Source organism: Bombina bombina, chromosome 11 (genome assembly GCF_027579735.1).
Source record: "Bombina bombina isolate aBomBom1 chromosome 11, aBomBom1.pri, whole genome shotgun sequence".
Lineage (NCBI taxonomy): Eukaryota > Metazoa > Chordata > Amphibia > Anura > Bombinatoridae > Bombina > Bombina bombina.
This window is the reverse complement of record NC_069509.1, coordinates 134218798-134239042: the sequence shown is the minus strand read 5'-3', so window position 1 is coordinate 134239042 and position 20245 is coordinate 134218798. Positions and strand designations below refer to the sequence as shown.

The 20245-nt window shown below is 38.3% G+C and overlaps 1 protein-coding gene across 1 annotated transcript in view; it reads right to left on the bottom strand.

Moving 5' to 3' along the window:
- The window catches only part of ABCA3 (ATP binding cassette subfamily A member 3), a 153075-nt gene that overhangs the window by 111909 nt on the left and 20921 nt on the right, over positions 1-20245 (bottom strand). The window contains exons 6-11 of the mRNA XM_053694692.1: positions 12017-12276; positions 10012-10128; positions 9697-9817; positions 9428-9601; positions 9035-9216; positions 8278-8424 (exon numbers count right to left, since the gene is read on the bottom strand). Of these exons, the coding sequence (XP_053550667.1) occupies positions 8278-8424; positions 9035-9216; positions 9428-9601; positions 9697-9817; positions 10012-10128; positions 12017-12276 (1001 nt within the window). The remainder of the gene's footprint in view (positions 1-8277; positions 8425-9034; positions 9217-9427; positions 9602-9696; positions 9818-10011; positions 10129-12016; positions 12277-20245) is intronic.

The window sequence follows — 20245 nt, the reverse complement described above, 5'->3', positions numbered from 1 at the left end:
AGACCCTGTTCCAGCAGATCCCTGCGACAAGGTAAATTCCATGGAGGAGAAGATGACAATCTCACTAGATCAGTGAACCACGTCCTTCGCGGCCACGATGGAACAATCAGTATTACTGACGCCTGCTCCTGCTTGATGCGGGCCACTACCCGAGGAAGGAGTGGTAATGGCGGAAAAAGGTAGATTAGACTGAACCTCCAAGGCACTGCTAATGCATCTATTAGCTCCGCCTGAGGATCCATGGACCTCATCCCATATCTGGGTAGCTTGGTATTGAGACAAGACGCCATGAGATCTATCTCCAGCTTCCCCCACATGTTGCATATCCCTGCAAACACTTCGGGATGGAGAGACCATTCCCCCGGATGAAAGGATTGTCTGCTGAGAAAGTCCGCTTCCCAATTGTCCACACCCAGAATGTGAATTGCTGACAGAGAACAGCTGTGGGCATCCGCCCACTCCAGAATCCGAGATACTTCCCTTATTGCTAGGGAGCTTCTCATTCCTCCCTGATGGTTGATGTAAGCCACCAAGGTTATATTGTCTAATTGGAATCTGATAAACCGGGACGTACCCAGAAGAGGCCAAGCCTTCAGAGCATTGTAGATTGCTCAAAGTTCCAGAAAAAGAAAGCATTCCTCCTGAGACCACAGGCCCTATGCCTTCTTGGCACCACAAACAGCTCCCCATCCTGAGAGACTTGCGTCCGTAGTCACAATCTCCGGGCAGGACAGATGATCTGGACAAAGCCAACAAGAGAGTGATTCTCTCGACCGGCTGTCCAGGGAAATCTGTTCAGATGGATCCGAATGATTGCCTTTCCACTGCCTCAGCATGCACAGCTGTAATGGTCTGAGACGGAACCTGGCAAAGGGAATTATGTCCATGCTGGACTATATGAGACCAATTACCTCCATACACTGGTGCTGCACTAATTACACACGTTAGTTCCTAACAACATGTCAGAAAGATCCAAAAGCAATTTTTTAAAAAAACTGACAGACAATTCTAAATGCAATGCAAAACTAAACAAATATGTAATAAAGCTGCAATAGCGAGCATCAAACATTAAGACACATAAGTTCGTCATAGATATTGTGAATCATGACCCTGTGGTTCCTATATGATAGCACCAATATGTGATATTCATAATGAAAAAGTACATATAGAGTACATACATATATATAGTAAATTTACCACATTTTCATTGTTTGATCTGTGTTTGTTTTTATATTATTTTATTAAATACTTTTTACATTCTTATACTGGAGTTCTCCTTTTTATCCATCTGACGTTCATCAGCAGCTCACCGGGAGTCCATTTTTTTACTGCAGCAGCATAGCCTTGGTACATATGTGCACTAGGTCACCACAATATACCTAGTATGCTTCACTTGCACTACTGTGTGCAATTCAACCTGTGAGTATTCCTTTGTCACCGCAAGTTGATATTCACCATATCTCCACAATTGATTTGCACTAGGGGTCGCCCTCTTTTTTTCTATATTTCTACAACTACAGATTTTCAGTCTGATTCTGGGAGGAGCAGCCATAGCACAGTGCACAGTTTGCTGGGACGCTGTGAAGTTCCCAGACCGTTATCCTAGGCATTATCTCTGCCTTTTTACATTGTGAGTATGTTTTTTGTTTTTTACTCCTCACTTGTTACCTATTGGCTACACTAGGAGGCGCCCTTTCTCTCTGCTTTGTCTTTACCTCCATACACTGAGCCACAGATGGCCTTAAGGAGGTCTGGAGGGCAAGACATGCAGAAGCTAGCTTGCAACGTCTCTGGTCAGTTAGAAATATCCTCTTGGATTTCGAGTCTATTATAGTACCCAGGAATTCTACCCTGGTGCTTGGAATAAGAGAACTCTTTTCTAAGTTTATCTTCCATCCATGAGATCGAAGAAGAGAGAGAAGAGATACTGAATGGTCCTCCGCTAGACGAAAGGATGGTGTCCAAGTAGGGAGCTACTGCTATACCTTGGGTTCTGGTGACGGCCAGGAGAGCCCCTAGAACCTTTGAAAAGATGCTTGGAGCAGTAGCTAGACCAAATGGAAGCAAACTGAACTGGAAGTGCTGATCCAGGAATGGAAACCTTAGGAATTGGAAGTAGTCCCTGTGGATTGGAACGTGAAGGTAGGCATCCTTCAGATCTATAATGGTCATGTACTGTCCTTCCTGAACTAGAGGAAGGATGGACCTTATTGTCTACATCTTGAACGAGGGGACATTTAGAAACTTGTTTAAGCACTTTAGGTCCAGAATCGGGCGGAAAGTTCCCTCCTTCTTTGGGACCACAAACAGGTTTGAGTAGTATCCCTAACCTCTTTCTCTGATAGGAACCGGGACAATGACCTCTAAGGAGGACAGATCCTGCACACACCCCAGAAAGGCTTTCCTCTTTTCTGGTTTTGAAGACAGGCTTGAGATGAGAAATCTGCCCTTGGGTGGATGAGATTTGAAACCTATCTTGTATCCCTGAGCTATGACCTCCAGGACCCATGGATCCTGCACGTCCCTGAACCAAGCGTCTGAAAACAACGACAGTCTGCCCCTTCATGCCGACTTGTTCTCGGCGGGCTTCTTGTTCTGCTTGGATTTATTCCAGGATTTAGCCGGCTTCCAAGTGCTCTTGGTTTGCTCGGGCTTAGAGCAGGGCTGCTGACATTGGGACTTTTCAGAACGAAAGGAACAAAAATTACATCCCTTTGATTTGTTCTTTTTATCCTGCTGTGACCTTGGAGTCCAGGCCTGGACCAAATAAAATATTTCCCTTAAAGGGGAGGGAAAGTAGTCTAGACTTAGAATTCATGTCCGCAAACCAGGACTTCAGCCAGAGCGCCCGACGGGTCTGAACTAAGAAACCAGAGACCTCAGCATTCAGGCGAATAATTTGCATGTTTGCATCACATATAAAGGAATTAGCAATTCTTAATGCTTTAATTCTTTCTTGGATAACATCAAGGCGAACCTCCACCTTGATCAAATCTGCTAAGGAGTCACACCAGTAGGCCGCAGCTCCAGCAACCGAGGCAACCTCCGCTGCCGGTTGAAATAAGTATTCCGTATGCTGAAACATTTTCCTGAGAAAAGTTTCCATCTTCTTATCCATCGGCTCTCTGAAGGACGAGCTATCCTCAAGAGGGATAGTAGTACGCTTAGCTAACGTGGAGATAGCGCCATCCACCTTAGGGACGGAACCCCACAACTCTAGCTGAGAGTCCGGGAATCATTTTTTAAAGGCGGAAAAGGGGAAAAGGAAGATCCAATTCTATCCCACTCGTTCTTAATAATGTTCACCATTTTTACACGTACAGGAAAAGTTAGCAACGCTACCCTGTCCTCGTACACTCTGTCTAATTTAGGGATCAAAGGTTCATCAGGCAGCTTGGCCTCTGAAACCTCTAATGACAGAACCTCCTTTAGAAGAAAACGTAAATGTTCAATTTTAAATCTAAAGGCTGGCTCCTCCGCACCCAGAAGCCTAGAGGTAGCAGACTCCGATCCAGAAAGTTCACCCTCTGAAGAGTGTGACCCATCTTGGGATACTTGAAAGGCAGACAAGTCTAATAAATCACTGGATGTCCCCTGGACCGGAGAGCTATGTTTAACCTTTCGCTTGCACTTGGCAGGGCGAGGTAAAGCACTAAGAGCCTCAGACACCACCGTTTTTAACTGTGTGGTTAAGTCCAATGGTAAAAGGCTCCCTCCAGACAGAGGATCAAGCGTGCTACGGGAAGCTGCATGTGGCAATGGAGATGACTGATGGGTATTCACCTCACAGGACGGCAAGTCCTCCGAGGTGAATGGCTCAGTAGTACTAAAGGGGTTAACCAACTTAGACATAATAACCTTGTTGATGCATATGGAACATAGATGAGAGGACGGGCATACCAAGGCCTCCTCACAATATAGACAGGTATTACTATTAGGTAGGGTTGCACCGATACCATTTTTGTATGACTGAGTACAAGTACCGATACTTGTTTTCAAATACTCGCCGATACCAATTGCCGATACTTTTTTATGTCATGTGACAGTTTACCAAGCACAATACAGACTAATTATTTAAGATTCCTTTTTTATAATTATAAAGGACTGTAATTCAAAATACATTATGAAATAATAAAAGAGTTCACTGAACATGTTTATAAATAAAAAAATATTACAATAAAATATTAAATTTAAAGGGGTGATGTAATTGGGTTGTAGGGCTGTTATATAACATCAATCTGACATTTGTATGGAGGTTTGACTCTAAGTTGAGCGCAGAAAGATATTTTTGGGCCATTTTAGCCAGAGCTGGAAATCTGTTTATTAACTGCCCAGTACTTCAGGGGTTTGTCTGAACGATGTACAGTGATCTCTCCTACAATAATACAAATAACAGCAATTTGTATTGTCAGAACAGTAGTAAACAATTTTTAGTTTAGTCTCCACTCCAGTTTAAAATGAAATAGGAACATGCAGTTTAAAAAATGCCACAAGATAGCATATGGGTAGGAAGTGGAGGTATCGGTTTAAGTATCGGTGCATTTGCACGAGTACAAGTACTCATTCAAATACTTGGTATCGGTACCGATACGGATACTAGTATCGGTATCGGTGCATCCCTACTATTAGGAATAGAGGGAGTACCCTCAAGCATATCAGAGTCCTCTATAGCTTGCGCTAACAACAGTAGGACACAGAATAAATTAACTTTTTATTTCTCACAAAACGGCACCTTTATACTTCCCCTCACCACCTCCTAGACCCAGGCAAACAGAGAAACAAGCATTTTCTCCGACAGCTAGCTCGGTCAGGAAAGAGAAAACAAAAGTGTGACCACACCTGGTTATGTGGTGCGCAAAGCAGGGCCACCCCTGCTATGAGAAAAAGCGTGCCAAGCTACAAGCTGCGCATCGTTCAAAGTGAAAGTAAAAACCTGTATGTTCCGTTACCGCATAACAACAGACTATGAGCCCAAATAAATCTCACACATAAAGCAAGATAAAATCAAAGTATTACATTTGATTAATCCCCACTGTTCAATAACCTCCCTTCCGGAGATATTAACCCATGATTCTATTAAAATCAAAGGAGCCACACTGTGACCCCGTCTTCAGAGTTTTCAACATATGTAAAAATTTACCAGAATCAGTGCTGTGGAACAGAAACTTGTAGCATCGCTCCTGACAGGGACTTGAGTGAAGAAAAAGGAGGCAGTGAAACTCGTCAACACTAATTGCTTAAAGGGACACTGAACCCAAATTTGTCTTTCGTGATTCAGATAGAGCATGGAATTTTAAGTAACTTTCTAATTTACTCCTATTATCAATTTTTCTTCGTTCTCTTGCTATATTTGTTTGAAAAAGAAGGCATCTAAGCTAAGGGGACAGCCAATTTTTGGTTCAGACCTGGACAGCACTTGTTTATTGGTGGGTGAATTTATCCACCAATCATTAACAACAACCCAGGTTGTTCACCAAAACTGGGCCGGCATCTAAACTTACATTCTTGCTTTTAAAATAAAGATACCAAGAGAATGAAGAAAATTTGATAATAGGAGTAAATTAGAAAGTTGCTTAAAATTGCATGCTCTATCTGAATCACAAAAGAAAAAAAAAATGGGTTCAGTGTTCCTTTAAGGATCTGTTAGCAGGCAGTCTGGATGGGTTTGCAGAAAGGCTCTCCCTGCATCTCCAGACCCTAACTTTCGTCAATGCTCTCACTAAGAGGCTGACAAGACTACTTAAAACTCCAGTCCCATATTGAAGGGCATATACCCCTCCTGAGGAACACTCCGAAAATCTTCTGACACTTCTCTGCCATCCTCTTGTGACGAAAGGCAAAGAATGACTGGGGGATGGGGGAAGTGGGAGAGGTATTTAAGCCTTTGGCTGGGGTGTCTTTGCCTCCTCCTGGTGGCCAGGTTCAGTATTTCCCAACAGTAAGGAATGAAGCCATGGACTCTCCTTGTATTAAGAAGGAAAATCCCTTTATTACCAATTCCCCAGTTCTGCTTAACCAACACAGTTATATTAATATACTTGTTACCTCTGTGATTACCTTGTATATAAGGATCTTCTGACAGCCCCCTGATCATATGACTTTGTATTCATTATCTATTGACTTGCTGTCTGTAGTGGCTTAGAAACAGGCAGAAATGTTGAGGTTTAAAGGTTATAAAGTATATTAATATAACAATGTTGATTGTACAAAGCTGGGGAATGGGCAGTAAAGGCGTTATCTATCTTTTTAACCAATAACAATTTTAGTGTTGACTGTCCCGTTAAGAGAGTACCGTTCAGGATCAAGTAAAAACCCCAAGCTATAGGTGCAATAATATACAAAGCTAGACATTGGTTGATGAAATACGGTTTAGCTTCCTATTTGTTGGCGTCATATTTATGGGAGAGATAGCAGCAGACAACACCCCTTTGTCATGTGTCTATTTGTTCAGTGCGAAATACGTAGTAACAAAGTCCTCTCCAGCGCAGCAATGCCCTAGTGGGAGCTAGCTGAGCACATCTGGTGAGCAAATGACAAAAGGTGTAACCAATCACCAGCTAGCTCCCATAAGTGCATTGCTGCTCCTGAGCCTACCCATGCATGCTTTTCAATAAAAGATACCAATAGAACAAAGTGCATTTGATAACAGAAGTTAAAGGGACAGTCTACTCCAGAAATTTTATGGTTTAAAAAGATAAATAATCCCTTTATTACCCATTCCCCAGTTTTGCTTAAAGGGACACTGAACCCAATTTTTTTCTTTCATGATTTAGATAGAGCATGCAATTTTAAGCAACTTTTTAATTTACTCCTATCATCATTTTTTCTTCGTTCTATTGCTATCTTTATTTGAAATAGAAGGCATCTAAGCTATTTGTTTGGTTCAGAATCCTGGAAAGCACTTGTTTATTGGTGGGTGTTGTTCACCAAAAATGGGCCGGCATCTAAACTTACATTCTTGCATTTCAAATAAAGATACCAAGAGAATGAAGAAAATGTGATAATAGGAGTAAATTAGAAAGTTGCTTAAAAAAATTGCATGCTCTATCTGAATCATGAGAGAAAAAAATTGGGTTCAGTGTCCCTTTAACCAACACTGTTATATTAATATTCCTTTTACCTCTGTGATTACCTTGTATCAAAGCCTCTGCAGACTGCCCTGTATTTCAGTTCTTTTGACAATCAGTGTCGACTCCTAGTTCGCTCCATTGGAGTGAGCACAATGTTATCTATATGGCACACATTAACTAGCACTGTCTAGCTGTAAAAACTGTCAAAATGCACTAAGATAAGAGGCAGCCTTCAGAGACTTAGAAATTAGCATATGAGACTACTTAGCTTAAAGGGACATAAAACAGTTAATTAAATTAAATTAATTAAAAATAGTTTGCAAAAAATTTTTTTTTAAATAATTTAAAAAAAATAAGCAAAATTAATTACATAGCTAAACTGTCTTGAGCAGCCAACTCCACCCCCCTTATCATTGTTTAGACACAGGCATTGTATTTCAACTGAGTTTACAGCTTCTAGGCATGCTCCAGCAGATAATCCCTATTCACTTTTGTATTCTACCAAAACAACAATAAATATAGATACAGCCATAAAGGAATTGTGTGGGGGGAGTTAGGGCTTTACAATTCAGAAACTAAAAAGAAAGGGTTAATGGCGAGGCACTGCAGTATAAATTTGCAGGTAAAGTAATTAAAGTACGTATTATATTTTGTCTTTATCCCAACTTGTTTTATGTCCCTTTAAGATTTCAACAAAGAATTTCAAAAGAAAAATGCAAATTTGATGATAAAAGTAAATTGGAAAGTTGTTTAAAATTGTGTGCCCTTTATGAATCATGAAAGTGTAATTTTGACTAGACTGTCCCTTTAATTAAAAAATCTCTTAAACTGCATGCTCTATCTGAGCCATGGAAGTTTAATTTTGACTTTCAAGTCCCTTTAAAAGGAGAAGATTAGTAGGCTACATATTATACCTATATCACCTATGGTCACGATGCATTCCAATTTGCACCCAAGACTTTTTTGCCATACAACGGATACATCTCGTTGGGCCATATGTGAGTTAAGTAACAGGACCACTATATTTGATCATCTTTAAATATATTATATAGGTAGCACCCTTAAACAAGTATTTACAAGCTCAATAGGCATATGGTCATTTGATATAGTAACTAGTTACGCACTAGTAGAAGTATTTTTAATCACATAAAGTTTTGTCAGTAACCATGGGGCCGGGTGGTCATTTAGGTATAAGGTGGAGTCTAACCTTGGTTAAATGTTTAATACGGAGTCCTGGAATCAAGTCTAATGGCTCTTCTTCCAAAAATTCTCCCCTTAGTGCTTTCTCAGGATCCTCGTCCTCCTCCTTTTCTAGACCCTCTGCCAAGCGGGGAGTCCCACACCAGTATGAAGGCTGGAGAAAGTGTATGCACAGAGCAGAATTTTAAACACGCACAAAATGATTGGCATAAGACATTTGTATACACAGTCACAGTGTAAGTGATAAGCAATGGGTATAAAGGTGAAGATGTTCTAGGCTCAGTATTATACAGGATGTGATAAAGTATTAGAATTATAAATAATAAGAGAAGAATAAAAATGATGCTATGCAAGTGATGTGGTAATGAATAGGAGCAATAAAAATAATGATGTGGAATGTTAAATGCTTTGGTTGTATTGTTGTCAGATTAACCAGCATAGGACTAATATTGACCCCTTACACAAAGGAGAACGTTTTTATCCGTTAGTAGAGTTTTAGAGAAATGAGTTTGCAAACAAGACTGGTCTGTGGATGAAAAAGTAAAAGAGGAGGTAATGTTACAGTAGAGGAAGAATGGGGGGCACCTAAAAATAAGTTCAGATGAATTACTAGGTGAAACAATAGGGTGTGGTAATAAGCAGAGAATGGGTAACTCAAGGTAAGTATAACATAAATAAAACTTGTACGATAAGTTAAATTAGGTACCAAGTCAAAAGTAAGGGTTGTAAGAACAATATTACAACAGAATAGAAGCTGAGCTCACCAAGATGCAGAAATACCAGGGTTGAGGTACTCCATAATCCCCTGGGGCAACCGTCTCAACGTACCACCCAATGAGGGAGTAGATAACAGAGTCCAGAAGCAGCATCTCTACAACCTGAGCCAATGTGAAGTTATCATCCACACTTACTGGGGTGTACAAGTTGGACCACTGTGCTCCTGTGCCTAGAAGAAGATATTGCATAAAACAAAAGGAACTTGATCACAAGCATACAAAAAAATAGCATTAAAAAAATCTTACTATAGTGTAATATATTGCTGCTCTCACAGTAAATGAGAGATTATTTAGAAGTGCCAACACTCAGCCCTTTCTGGAGATGACAAATAATAGTAATTCTGGAACCTCTGTTCCTACAGTAACCATATCTGCACTGACCTTTTCCTTCAAACATTCCGATGAGTTGAGCTCCCATGGCCATGCCCACATTGGATAATACGCAAGATGCCAGCTTCTCACTGTGAGTCATCATATCATAGCGCGGAGAGATGAAGAAGTAAGGGATGTAGGAGAAGAAATACAGGAAACCCCCAGCTGCAGCTGCCATATTTGCTATAATAGAAGTGGTGGAGCAAACATTTTCATAAGTTCACCGATTACCTCTCTATTTATGAAAACAGAAGTTGTGACATTGCCATTGGTCTTACCTTTGGAGAAAAAGCTGCTGATCATGAAGCTGAAGGAGATAGTAGAGATTGCAAAGACCATGAGGTAGAAGAATATTAGTGTCGGATCACTGCGTGTGAGGACAGCTCCCTGACCACTGACCTAAGAAGCAGATACAGCAGGAGTCGTGGTCACACATATAATTAGCAAGTGACATACATAAAATAAAATAAAGACACTGTCAATAGACAGGAGGTTATCATAAAAATAGAATTACAGTTATAGCTAAACAAATAGGACACACGGAATAAGAAAGACAGAGGACTTCATAGATTGCAAGAGGGTTTCATACTAACCTGAACACACAACAGTAAAGTGACAAAGAACACAGACACCAGCAACAGGAGGAAAAAATGGATAAACCAGGCAGTAGAGTGAAGCCAGGAACTCAGTCCCATGACACGCATGTATTCCTGTGGGAAAGAGACATGTCACATGAATGTTATTTTTCCAGAAATGTATTTAATTGACTTCAATTTTCAAGGTCATTTCTTTAATCTCCTCAGTCATCACATCACATTTTAAAGGAACATTTGAGTGCAATAATCATTTGTTAGAGCATTTTATTTAACAGATGCTTGAGTCTCATTATGGGCCTGATTCTCTAAAGCCTTCTGCTCAGAAGAGATCATCTAAAATGATCCTCCAGCACTGCAATCTCTCTCATGAGTAACCAGAAAGGCAAATGTTGCTATATCTTTCCAAGGGTTGCTTGTATTTCTGGATATGAAAGAGAGGAAAACTCACTACAATATAGCACTGCATGATATTTTGTTGCATTTACACTTTCTGCTTTTTATTTTATATTACTTTAGTCTTCATATTTTGCCCTTAAAGGGACACTGAACCCAATTTTTTTTTTCTTTCGTGATTCAGATAGAGCATGCAATTTTAAGCAACTTTCTAATTTACGCCTATTATCAATTTTTCTTCGTTCTCTTCCTATCTTTATTTAAAAAAGAAGGCATCTAAGCTTTTTTTTTTTATTCAGAAATCTGGACAGCACTTTTTTATTGGTGGATGAATCTATCCACCAATCAGCAAGGACAACCCAGGTTGTTCACCAAAAATGGGCCGGCATCTAAACTTACATTCTTGCATTTCAAATAAAGATACCAAGAGAATGAAGAAAATTTGATAATAGAAGTAAATTAGAAAGTTGCTTAAAATGTCATGCTCTATCTGAATCATGAAAGAAAAAATTTGGGTTCAGTGTCCCTTTAAAGTTATATTATATTTAAGCTTTGCACTTTGTCTGAAGCTCACTTTCATATTTTAAACTGTAGTGAAAACCTTGAGAATTTATATCAGTGCCAGATGCTTCCCTGCTAACTTCCCTCTCCCCTGTGAGATTCTCTATCCCAAAGAGCCTCATTACTTTCTAGGGAGGCAGCTCACATCCCTCTAGGATGGCCAGGATCCTCCCCCTTTCTTAGACAATTCAGTGATATCCACCCATGTGAAGTCTGCCCTGCAATTTTTCTTCAGCCTCTGCAGTTTCTGAGAATCTGGCCCTATGTAACTACGTATGTATTTTAACAAAGGGTAAGAAAAAAATGAAGTAAATCCGATAGAAGTAAATTGAAAAAATATTTAAAATTGCATTCTCTATCTGAATCATGAAAATTCTATTCTGACTTCAGTTTCCATTTAAAGAATTGTATTACACTACAATATCCCTATACATTTAAATGGTGCTTTAAAGGGACAGTCTAGGCCAAAATAAACTTTCATGATTCAGATAGAGCATGTAATTTTAAACAATTTTCCAATTTACTTTTATCACCAATTTTGCTTTGTTCTCTTGGTATTCTTAGTTGAAAGCTTAACCTAGGAGGTTCATATGCTAATTTCTTAGACCTTGAAGCCCACCTCTTTCAGATTGCATTTTAACAGTTTTTCACCACTAGAGGGTGTTAGTTCACATATTTCATATAGATAACACTGTGCTTGTGCATGTGAAGTAATCTGGGAGCAGGCACTGATTGGCTAAACTGCAAGTCTGTCAAAAGAACTGAAAAAAGGGGCAGTTTGCAGAGGCTTAGATACAAGATAATCACAGAGGTTAAAAGTATATTATTATAAGTGTGTTGGTTATGCAAAACTGGGAAATGGGTAATAAAGGGATTATCTATCTTTTAAAACAATAAAAATTCTGGTGTAGACTGTCCCTTTAACTAATGATATAGCCATGCAAAGGCATAGAATAAGATCATTAAAGAGACCTACAGATTGCATACAAATTAAAAACTGAATGCATATTTTCTTCACTCTAAATGACCCTCCTCATAGTGCACAAACCTTCAGCTTCCTCTCCTTCTCAAAGACGAGGGCGCGAACGATGCTCAAGGAGGTATAGGTAAAGCTCAGCATGATGAGTAAGGGGAGCTGGTTCTGTATGGCCAAAATAAAGAGATCACTGACATAGGAAGGGAAAGGAAAGCGCTGTAGAGACACATCGATTTTGTCCAAGAGTTCCCGTCCGCTGTCATTAGCATGATAACGCATGATGGCGCGATCCACTGCATGCTGCACTGCCAAGAAGCCCTCACGCTGGTACCCTGTATAAGAACACAAGGAACTTTGAGAATGGTAACAATGAAGGAAGCACAAGAATATAATAAAATTAAGTTAAAGCTGTTGCTATAATTTCTTAAAGGGACAGTAATGTCAAAATTAAATATTATAATTCAGACAAAGTATGCAATTTAAGACATCTTTCCAATTTACTTCTGTTAGCTAATTTGCATCATTTTCTTGGTATCCTGCGTTTAAAAGCACACATAGGTTTAGGAGCAGCATAGCACTGGGAGCTAGCTGCTGATTGGTGGCTACACATATATGCCTCTTGTCATTGGCTCACCAGATGTGTTCAGCTAGTACAGCATTGTTGTTCCTTTAACAAAGGATATCATGAGAAGGAAGCAAATTAAATAATAGAAGCAAATTGGAAAGTTGTATGCTCTATCTGAATCATGAAGGAAACATTTTGGGTTTCATGTCCCTTTAAACTAACAGGAAATGCCTGTTTGTGTACAACTCATCCTAAGGGACAAATTGGTGAAACTGTCACAGCTCTACTAATAGACAGTGACACTCCCAACAAACATAAAACACTTTTTTAACCTAGGAAAATCATTGTTTCAGAAAATCTGTAATATATTTAAAAAAAAAAAAAATTCTCTTATATTCAATAGGAAAATTTGACCTTAATGGCCCTTAACCAGTAAAGCAACATTAAAAAACATGATGTCATTACATACGGTACAACATGAAGATAATAAAGCTAAAGATTGAGAAAGAACAACAACTATGTTGCAGTAACTTCAGAGGATAACACACACGCCAATATGCTAGAGGCAGAACTACTCTTAGAGCTCTGTGCGTTTCGCAATATATAAAGAAAACACACGGAAGCAACAGAACACTGAATACTCTATGGGCACGATTCTCTAAAGCTCTCTGCTGAGATGAGATTTTCTAAAATGATCATGACATGAGAGTTTTGTTACCTTTACACTCTGATTTGTATTTTAATCAATTTTAGACCAGATTTTGTCCTTTAGGGTTGTGATTTTACAAATTTTGATTGTGCTTTAAATTCTTCAATGTAAATTAACAAATTATGTGTATCTTTTACAAACTGCATTGCAGTTTTTTTCTATGGGAAATAGGTCTGACAGTTTCAGAAAGTGGAACGAACAGGGGAGTTCCCAAGGTGTGTCTAAAGCTCTCTCACAACTCATTATATTCTCCAAGCATTTTACACTTGCACTTGATAGCTGTATGCAAGAGCTCAAGAGCTCAAAATTCACAATATTTTTCTTTAACTTTCAGAAAAGTAAGGTATACTAAGCTAGAAGCAAATACAAGTTAATCTGTTTCAGTTTAATTTGTATTTGCTACAAACTAAGAATTCATATCAGTGCCAGGTGTTCCCCTGTTAAACTCACTATCCCCTATGAAATTATCTATCCAAAAGAGCATCACTACTATAGGAGGCAGCTCACATCTCTCTGAGTCTTCCAGGTTCCTCACTTTTTCTTAGAGTAATCATCAAGGTTACATCTAAAAGAATATATTTGAAAATGCATAACAGCTTTAAGAAATGTTCCTGTGGTTACAAAAGCTTGTTTTTATGTTTGTGGGTAATGTCACTGTCCATCAGTAAATACACTTCTATCCTATGGTTATTTGTTCAGAAACCAAATAAACAACTTTAACAAAAAATACTTTAAAATAGAGCTCTTTCATATCCATACTCTTGCTTGCAGACAGAAAACACAAGAGCACTGCATATACACTTGAAAATGGGGAACAAACAGTACATGTGTGGATCATCTTGCAGACAGGAAGCATACCAGCTGGCATCTGTGCATAGACAAAGATTTGTTGTGACTGATCCCCAGAAGACAGTATGCATTACCAATTAACTATTTTTAATTTAGAAAAATACTCAAATGGAATAAAGGCCCAAGCAAGAATGAAAAACACCCAGAATCATCATATATGGGGATAATCCCAGCAGATAACTTCTGGTTAGGGCTTCAACCACCCAGGGTGAAACGCTCTCAACAAAGTCTGAGACTTTTTTAAAGGACATTAAAAGGACCACTTGATGCAGTAGAATTGCATAATTAACAAGTGCATAATAAAAAGACAAGGATTTAACACCTACTCTGAATTTCAAATAAGCAGTAGATATTTTTCTGACAAATGTATTATTTTTTCTCCCATTTTCCAGCCCCCTGGATCATGTGACAGACATCAGCCAATCACAGACTAGTATACGTATACCCTGTGAGCTTCTGCACATGCTCAGTAGGATCTTGTTCCCCAGAAAGTGTGAATATAAAAAGACTGTGCAACATTTGATAATTGAAGTAAATTGGGAAGTGTCTTAAAACAGCTGCTCTTTCAGAATCATAAAAGTTTATTTTGACTTGTCCCTTTTAATTACAATATAGCTGAACAAAAATCAACATATTTCCTGACCTCTTTTTACCAGGTATAATAATAACTAAAGCGACACTAAAAGTCCTTTAAAGTGAAGGTCAGTTTTGACAAATTAGTGCCCGGTTTTTAATAATCCTATTAAAAACAAGGGCACTTTAATTCATCAAAATTGACATTTCACTTGTTTTCTTCAAAAACTTACCTTTTAATCCTGAAAGCTGCTCCATCGATTCCCCAAGCCGTAGGAAGCCTCTGATTACGTCAGAAATGACGAATCCGGCTTCCTCCAATAACGGCGTTCCCCCCAGGGGGGATCATGGCCTGAGGGAACGCCGTGATTGGATGAAGCCGGATTCGTCATTCTGGACCCGCGAAGAGGACTTGCAATGGGCGGAGGAAGGGCTGCAGCGGCTCTCAGGATTAAAAGGTAAGTTTTTGAAGAAAACGCTTGAAATGTCAATTTTGATGAATTAAAGTGCACTTATTTTTAATAGGATTATTAAAAATCAGGCACTAATTCGTCAAAATTGACCTTCACTTTAAAATATGCATTATATACAATCTTCCAAACATTATGGAATGTCACAGACAGGGGAGTCCAGGTTACCACTCCTAGTTTTTTAATATGAAAACAAATACTGCACTTACAAGCCCCCAATAAACATTGGCCCCTCCCCAATATGCCTGACCCCCAACTACAGACACATTGCTTTCTGGTTGATCCATCTCAATCTTTTTTATCACTTGTGGAAGCAAAATATTTGAAGGAAAAGGACTTAAGCAGTTGAAAATCCCAACTGCAAACTGGCTGCAGAGAAAAAAATACGCTGTTTCGTTTTTAAAATGTCTTTTGAATAAATTGGTTTCCTTTGCTCTTGGTCTAAAATGACATAATTATACAGTAAAAAATTAGTAATAAACAAGGTGCATCAATCACAAGAATGTCAATAAAGAGCCACAGATTTGCTGATCGGGAAAGGCTGGGGGAGGGGGGGCGAGTTGAAAAAAAACCCATAGAGCCTTGCAGCACCGCTCCGTATTTGACTGTTTTCATCAAACAGCACTTCGCACTGGCTGCACTATTAAGGAAAACAGTCTGAGGAGGCGCAGAGCAGCAAAGTGAAAGTGCTAACAGTTCTTGCATGTGTCCCAATCTTTATTGCAATGACCCCTCAGATCACAACATGTTCTGCTTTGGGGGTTACAGGAGGACATTCCAGGTCCTCAGAGCTAGGAAAATTGCTAAACATCAGAGCACAGTGTTCTCCACAGAAAATTTTGTCAGCCAGGTGGCATTATGAAGTAGCCGGGTAGGGGCAGTGTTATATTTTCTAATATGATATCACTTTCTGCTATCCAAAGAACAAATAAAATTACTACATTTATGTTTAATTAGGCAAAGATAATTTGTGCAATAAAAACTGAATATTTTTAATATTAGCTAAAATTTTAGCTGATTGGTGCGCCCGCTAAAAAGGTCTTGGGAAAACACAGACCATTTATGAAAAAGAAAGAATCCTGAGGAGACCATCTCCATCAAACACATTCTAAACGGTAACTCAACAAAAAAGCAGTCCAATTGGGCAGCAAAAAGACCTTCACCTTGGCTAACCTGGATAAAGATGAACTTTGTGAGACAACTCTAGGGAATTGCAGCTCAAATGCCTAAGAAACATATCTGCAACAGTCTCATGTTAAACTATTTATTGTAAAAAAAAAGTGGCAACTATTAAACTCAGAACAACCAGGCAGTGTCATGAGGACCTACAAAAGTTTATGTTGCAAAGTAGATGTTGCAGTCAAATCTAGAATATCTAAAACGTCACAAATAAATAAATTAACAGCCTCAATTTAGGGTACTTGATTGACATCTAAGTAAATGTAACAGGACTCATCTGAAATTACATCTGCAATTCAGTTTTCACACAATCTAATATACCTACAGTAAATATGGTCTACCGACTGCACAGTATGGGATAATATGCCAACACAGCAACCAAATACAGCAAATTTACTACAAGAACAAGTCTAGGACTGGCAAGAGAACTAGAGAGGTGGACAACTTTAAGAAACATATACAGCTGACAACAGCTGGCTAAATAAACAATTTAAGATACCATAACTAAAAGGATTACGTATCAATTAAAAGGGATAGAAAACACCAAAAAAGTTATTGTTTAAAAATACAGATAATCCCTTTATTTACGATTCCCCAGTTTTGCATGACCAACACTGTTATTGAAATATACTTTTTACCTCTGTAATTACCTTGTATCTAAGCTTCTGCTGACTGCCCCTTATCTCTTTTGACAGACTTGCATTTCAGGCAATTAGTGCTGCCTCTTAAATAACTCCACGGGCGTGAGCACAATGTTATTTATATAACAAAACATAAACTAACGCCCTCTAGCTGTGAAAAACTGTCAACTGCATTCAGATAAGAGGCGGCCTTCAATGGCTTAGAAATTAGCATATGAGCCTACCTAGGTTTAGCTTTCAACTAAGAATACCTAGAGAACAAAGCAAAATTGATGATACAAGTAAATTAGAAAGTTGTTTAAAATGACATACCCTATCTGAATCATGAAAGTTTAATTTGGACTTTACTATGCCTTTAAGGTCATTGCTAATACATATCTGTGATCTCACTATGTATATCCTGAACACCCTGAGTAGTGTTGTGCAGTTCAGCTAGAGCAGGTGACCACTGAACAAATTAATTCACATAGAGAGTGCTATAACTATAGTGGGCAGACCTAAGTATCAGGTAGTTAGCCTGTTATATACAGTACCAACTACAACACTTATACCACGTAAGTCACTAGGACAACATCAGGGTTTCCATCTCTGGTTGCCAGGCAATAGTGAGTTATCACTGCAGTGTTCTCCGCCAAAAATGTTACCAGCTAGGTAGCATTATGGAGTAGCCGGTTGGGGGCTGCATAATACTTAGCAATATCATAACATTTTCTGTTATTTATAAATGTTACTTAAAGGGACATGCCACTCACATTTTTTCTTTTATGATTTAGAAAAAGAATGCCATTTTAAACATCTTTCTAATTTACTTATATTATCTAAATTTGTTTTTTTCTCTTGATATTCTTTGATGAAAAGCATATCTAGATATGCTCACTAGCTGCTGATTGGTTGCTGCACAGAGAAGCATTGTGTGATTGGCTCACCATGTGCATTGCTTTTTCTTCAACGAATGATATTTAAAAAATGAAGCAAAATAAATAATGGAAGTAAATTGTAATGCTGTTAAAATTTCTATTCTCTATCTGAATCATGAAAGAAAGATTTTGGGTTTAGTGGCCCTTTAATAAGATAAAGTTTAAATAACTTTTTACATAGCATTAGCTTAAATGGACATAAAACCCCAATTTTTTTCTTTCATGATTCAGATAGAACATACAATTTTAAACAACTTTCCAATTTACTTCTGTTATCAAATTGTCTTCGTTTTCTTATTATCCTTTGTTGAAAAGCAGTGAAGTAAACTTAGGAGTGTGCACGTGTCTGCAGCTCTATATGGCAGCAGTTTTGCAACAATGTTATACATTAGCAAGCGCACTAGATGGCAGCGCTATTTCCTGTCATGTAGAGCTTCAGACATGTGCACGCTACCTACCTAGGTATCCCTTCAACAAAGAATAACATGAGAAAAAAGTAAATTTGATAATCTAAGTAAATTGGAAACTTTTTAAAAATTGTATTCTCTATCTGAATAATGAAAGACATTTTTGGGTTTAATGTCCCTTTAAGGCATGTGCACGCTACCTATCTAAATATCTCTTCAACAAAGAATAACATGAGAATGAAATAAATTTAAAGGGACACTCAATCAAAATTAAAGTTTCATGATTCAGATAGAGCAGTCATTTTAAACAACTTTCCAATTTACTTCCATTAACTAAATGTGCACAGTCTTTTTATATTTAAACTTTTTGAGTCACCAACTCCTACTGAGCATGTGCAAGAATAAGTGTGTATGCATTTGTGAATGGCTGATGGCTGTCACATGGTACATGTATGCATTTTTGATTGGCTGATGGCTGTCACATGGTACAGGGGGAGTGGAAAAAGACATAACTTTTAAAATTCTCAGAAAAAAAATCTACTACTCATTTGAAGTTCAGACTAAGTGCTAAATGTATTGTCTTGTTATCCTGCATTTGTTGATTATGCAAATCTACTGTGTTGACTGGTCCTTTAATAGAAGTAAATTGAAATCTTTTTAAAAATTGTATTCTGTGACTAATGAAAGAAAATGTCTGGGTTTAATGTCCCTTTAATATGTTTATTTTATGAGACTTGCACAGTCTTTATTCCCCTGTCTGCCCCCCTCCAAAGAGTGACGTCTAGACCGGTAATCCAAATCCCAAGCATTGCCGCATGGCTCCTTTAAATGAATTAACTGGTGCTACAGGAAACATCTAATGGCTGATGTAAACAGTGAATAGGAACTCATGTTCTGATTCACTGTTTAATTGGATAGCTGTCAGCGAGCGCAACGCTTACCTGCAAAGTATATCGCGTAGGACCGCTCTATACTTCACTACACTACAGAAAAGGAAGACCATGAAAACGACTATGCTATTAAGTAATGCTTAAATTGGTTTAATGATAATTTGTGCAATAAACATTGAAACAAAACAAATAATATTAGCTAAGTTTAGTTTCATATTGACTTGTGAGATATTAAGATAATATTGTCAGTACAAAAATAAACAACTGCATCACTGTGTATATCAGGCTACTACTACACATTAAAGAGACAGTCAAGACCCAAAAAAAAAAACTTGATTTAAGTAGGGAATGTAATTTTAAACAACTTTCCAATTTATTTTTATCACCAATTTTGCTTTGTTCTCTTGATATTCTTAGTTGAAAGCTAAAACTAGGAGGTTCATATGCTAAATTCTTAGACTTTGAAGACCGTCTCTAATCTGAATGCATTTTGACCACTAGAGAGCATTAGTTCATGTGTTTCCTATAGATAACATTGAGCTCATGCACGTGAAGTGACTTAGGAGTGAGCACTGATTGGCTAAAATACAAGTCTGTCAAAAGAACTGCAATAAGGGGCCAGTCAGCAGAAGCTTAGATACAAGGTAATAACAGAGGTAAAACGTGTATTATTATAACTGTGTTGGTTATGCAAAACAGGGGAATGGGTATTAAAGGGATTATCTTTCTTTTTAAAGAACAAAAATTCTGTTGTTGACTGTCCCTTTAAAGAATGTGTTCTTTAATTAGTTATGAGGATTCTATTCCATGGCTAAAAAGAACAGGTGCACACTTCACTAGCTAAGAGTAGAAAGCAACTTTCAAGCACTATGGAAACCAACATCTTTCTTTCATGAATCAGATAGAGCATACAGTTTTAAAGAACATTCTAATTTACTTCTATTATCAATTATTCTTGGTTCTTTTGGTATCTTTTGTTGAAAAACAGGGACATATGCTTAGGAGTTGGCCCATTCCTGGACCAAATTATGGCAGCGGTTTTGCAAGAATGTTATCCAAGCGCTGCAGAATCTGTTGGCGCTCTACAAATAACCGATAATA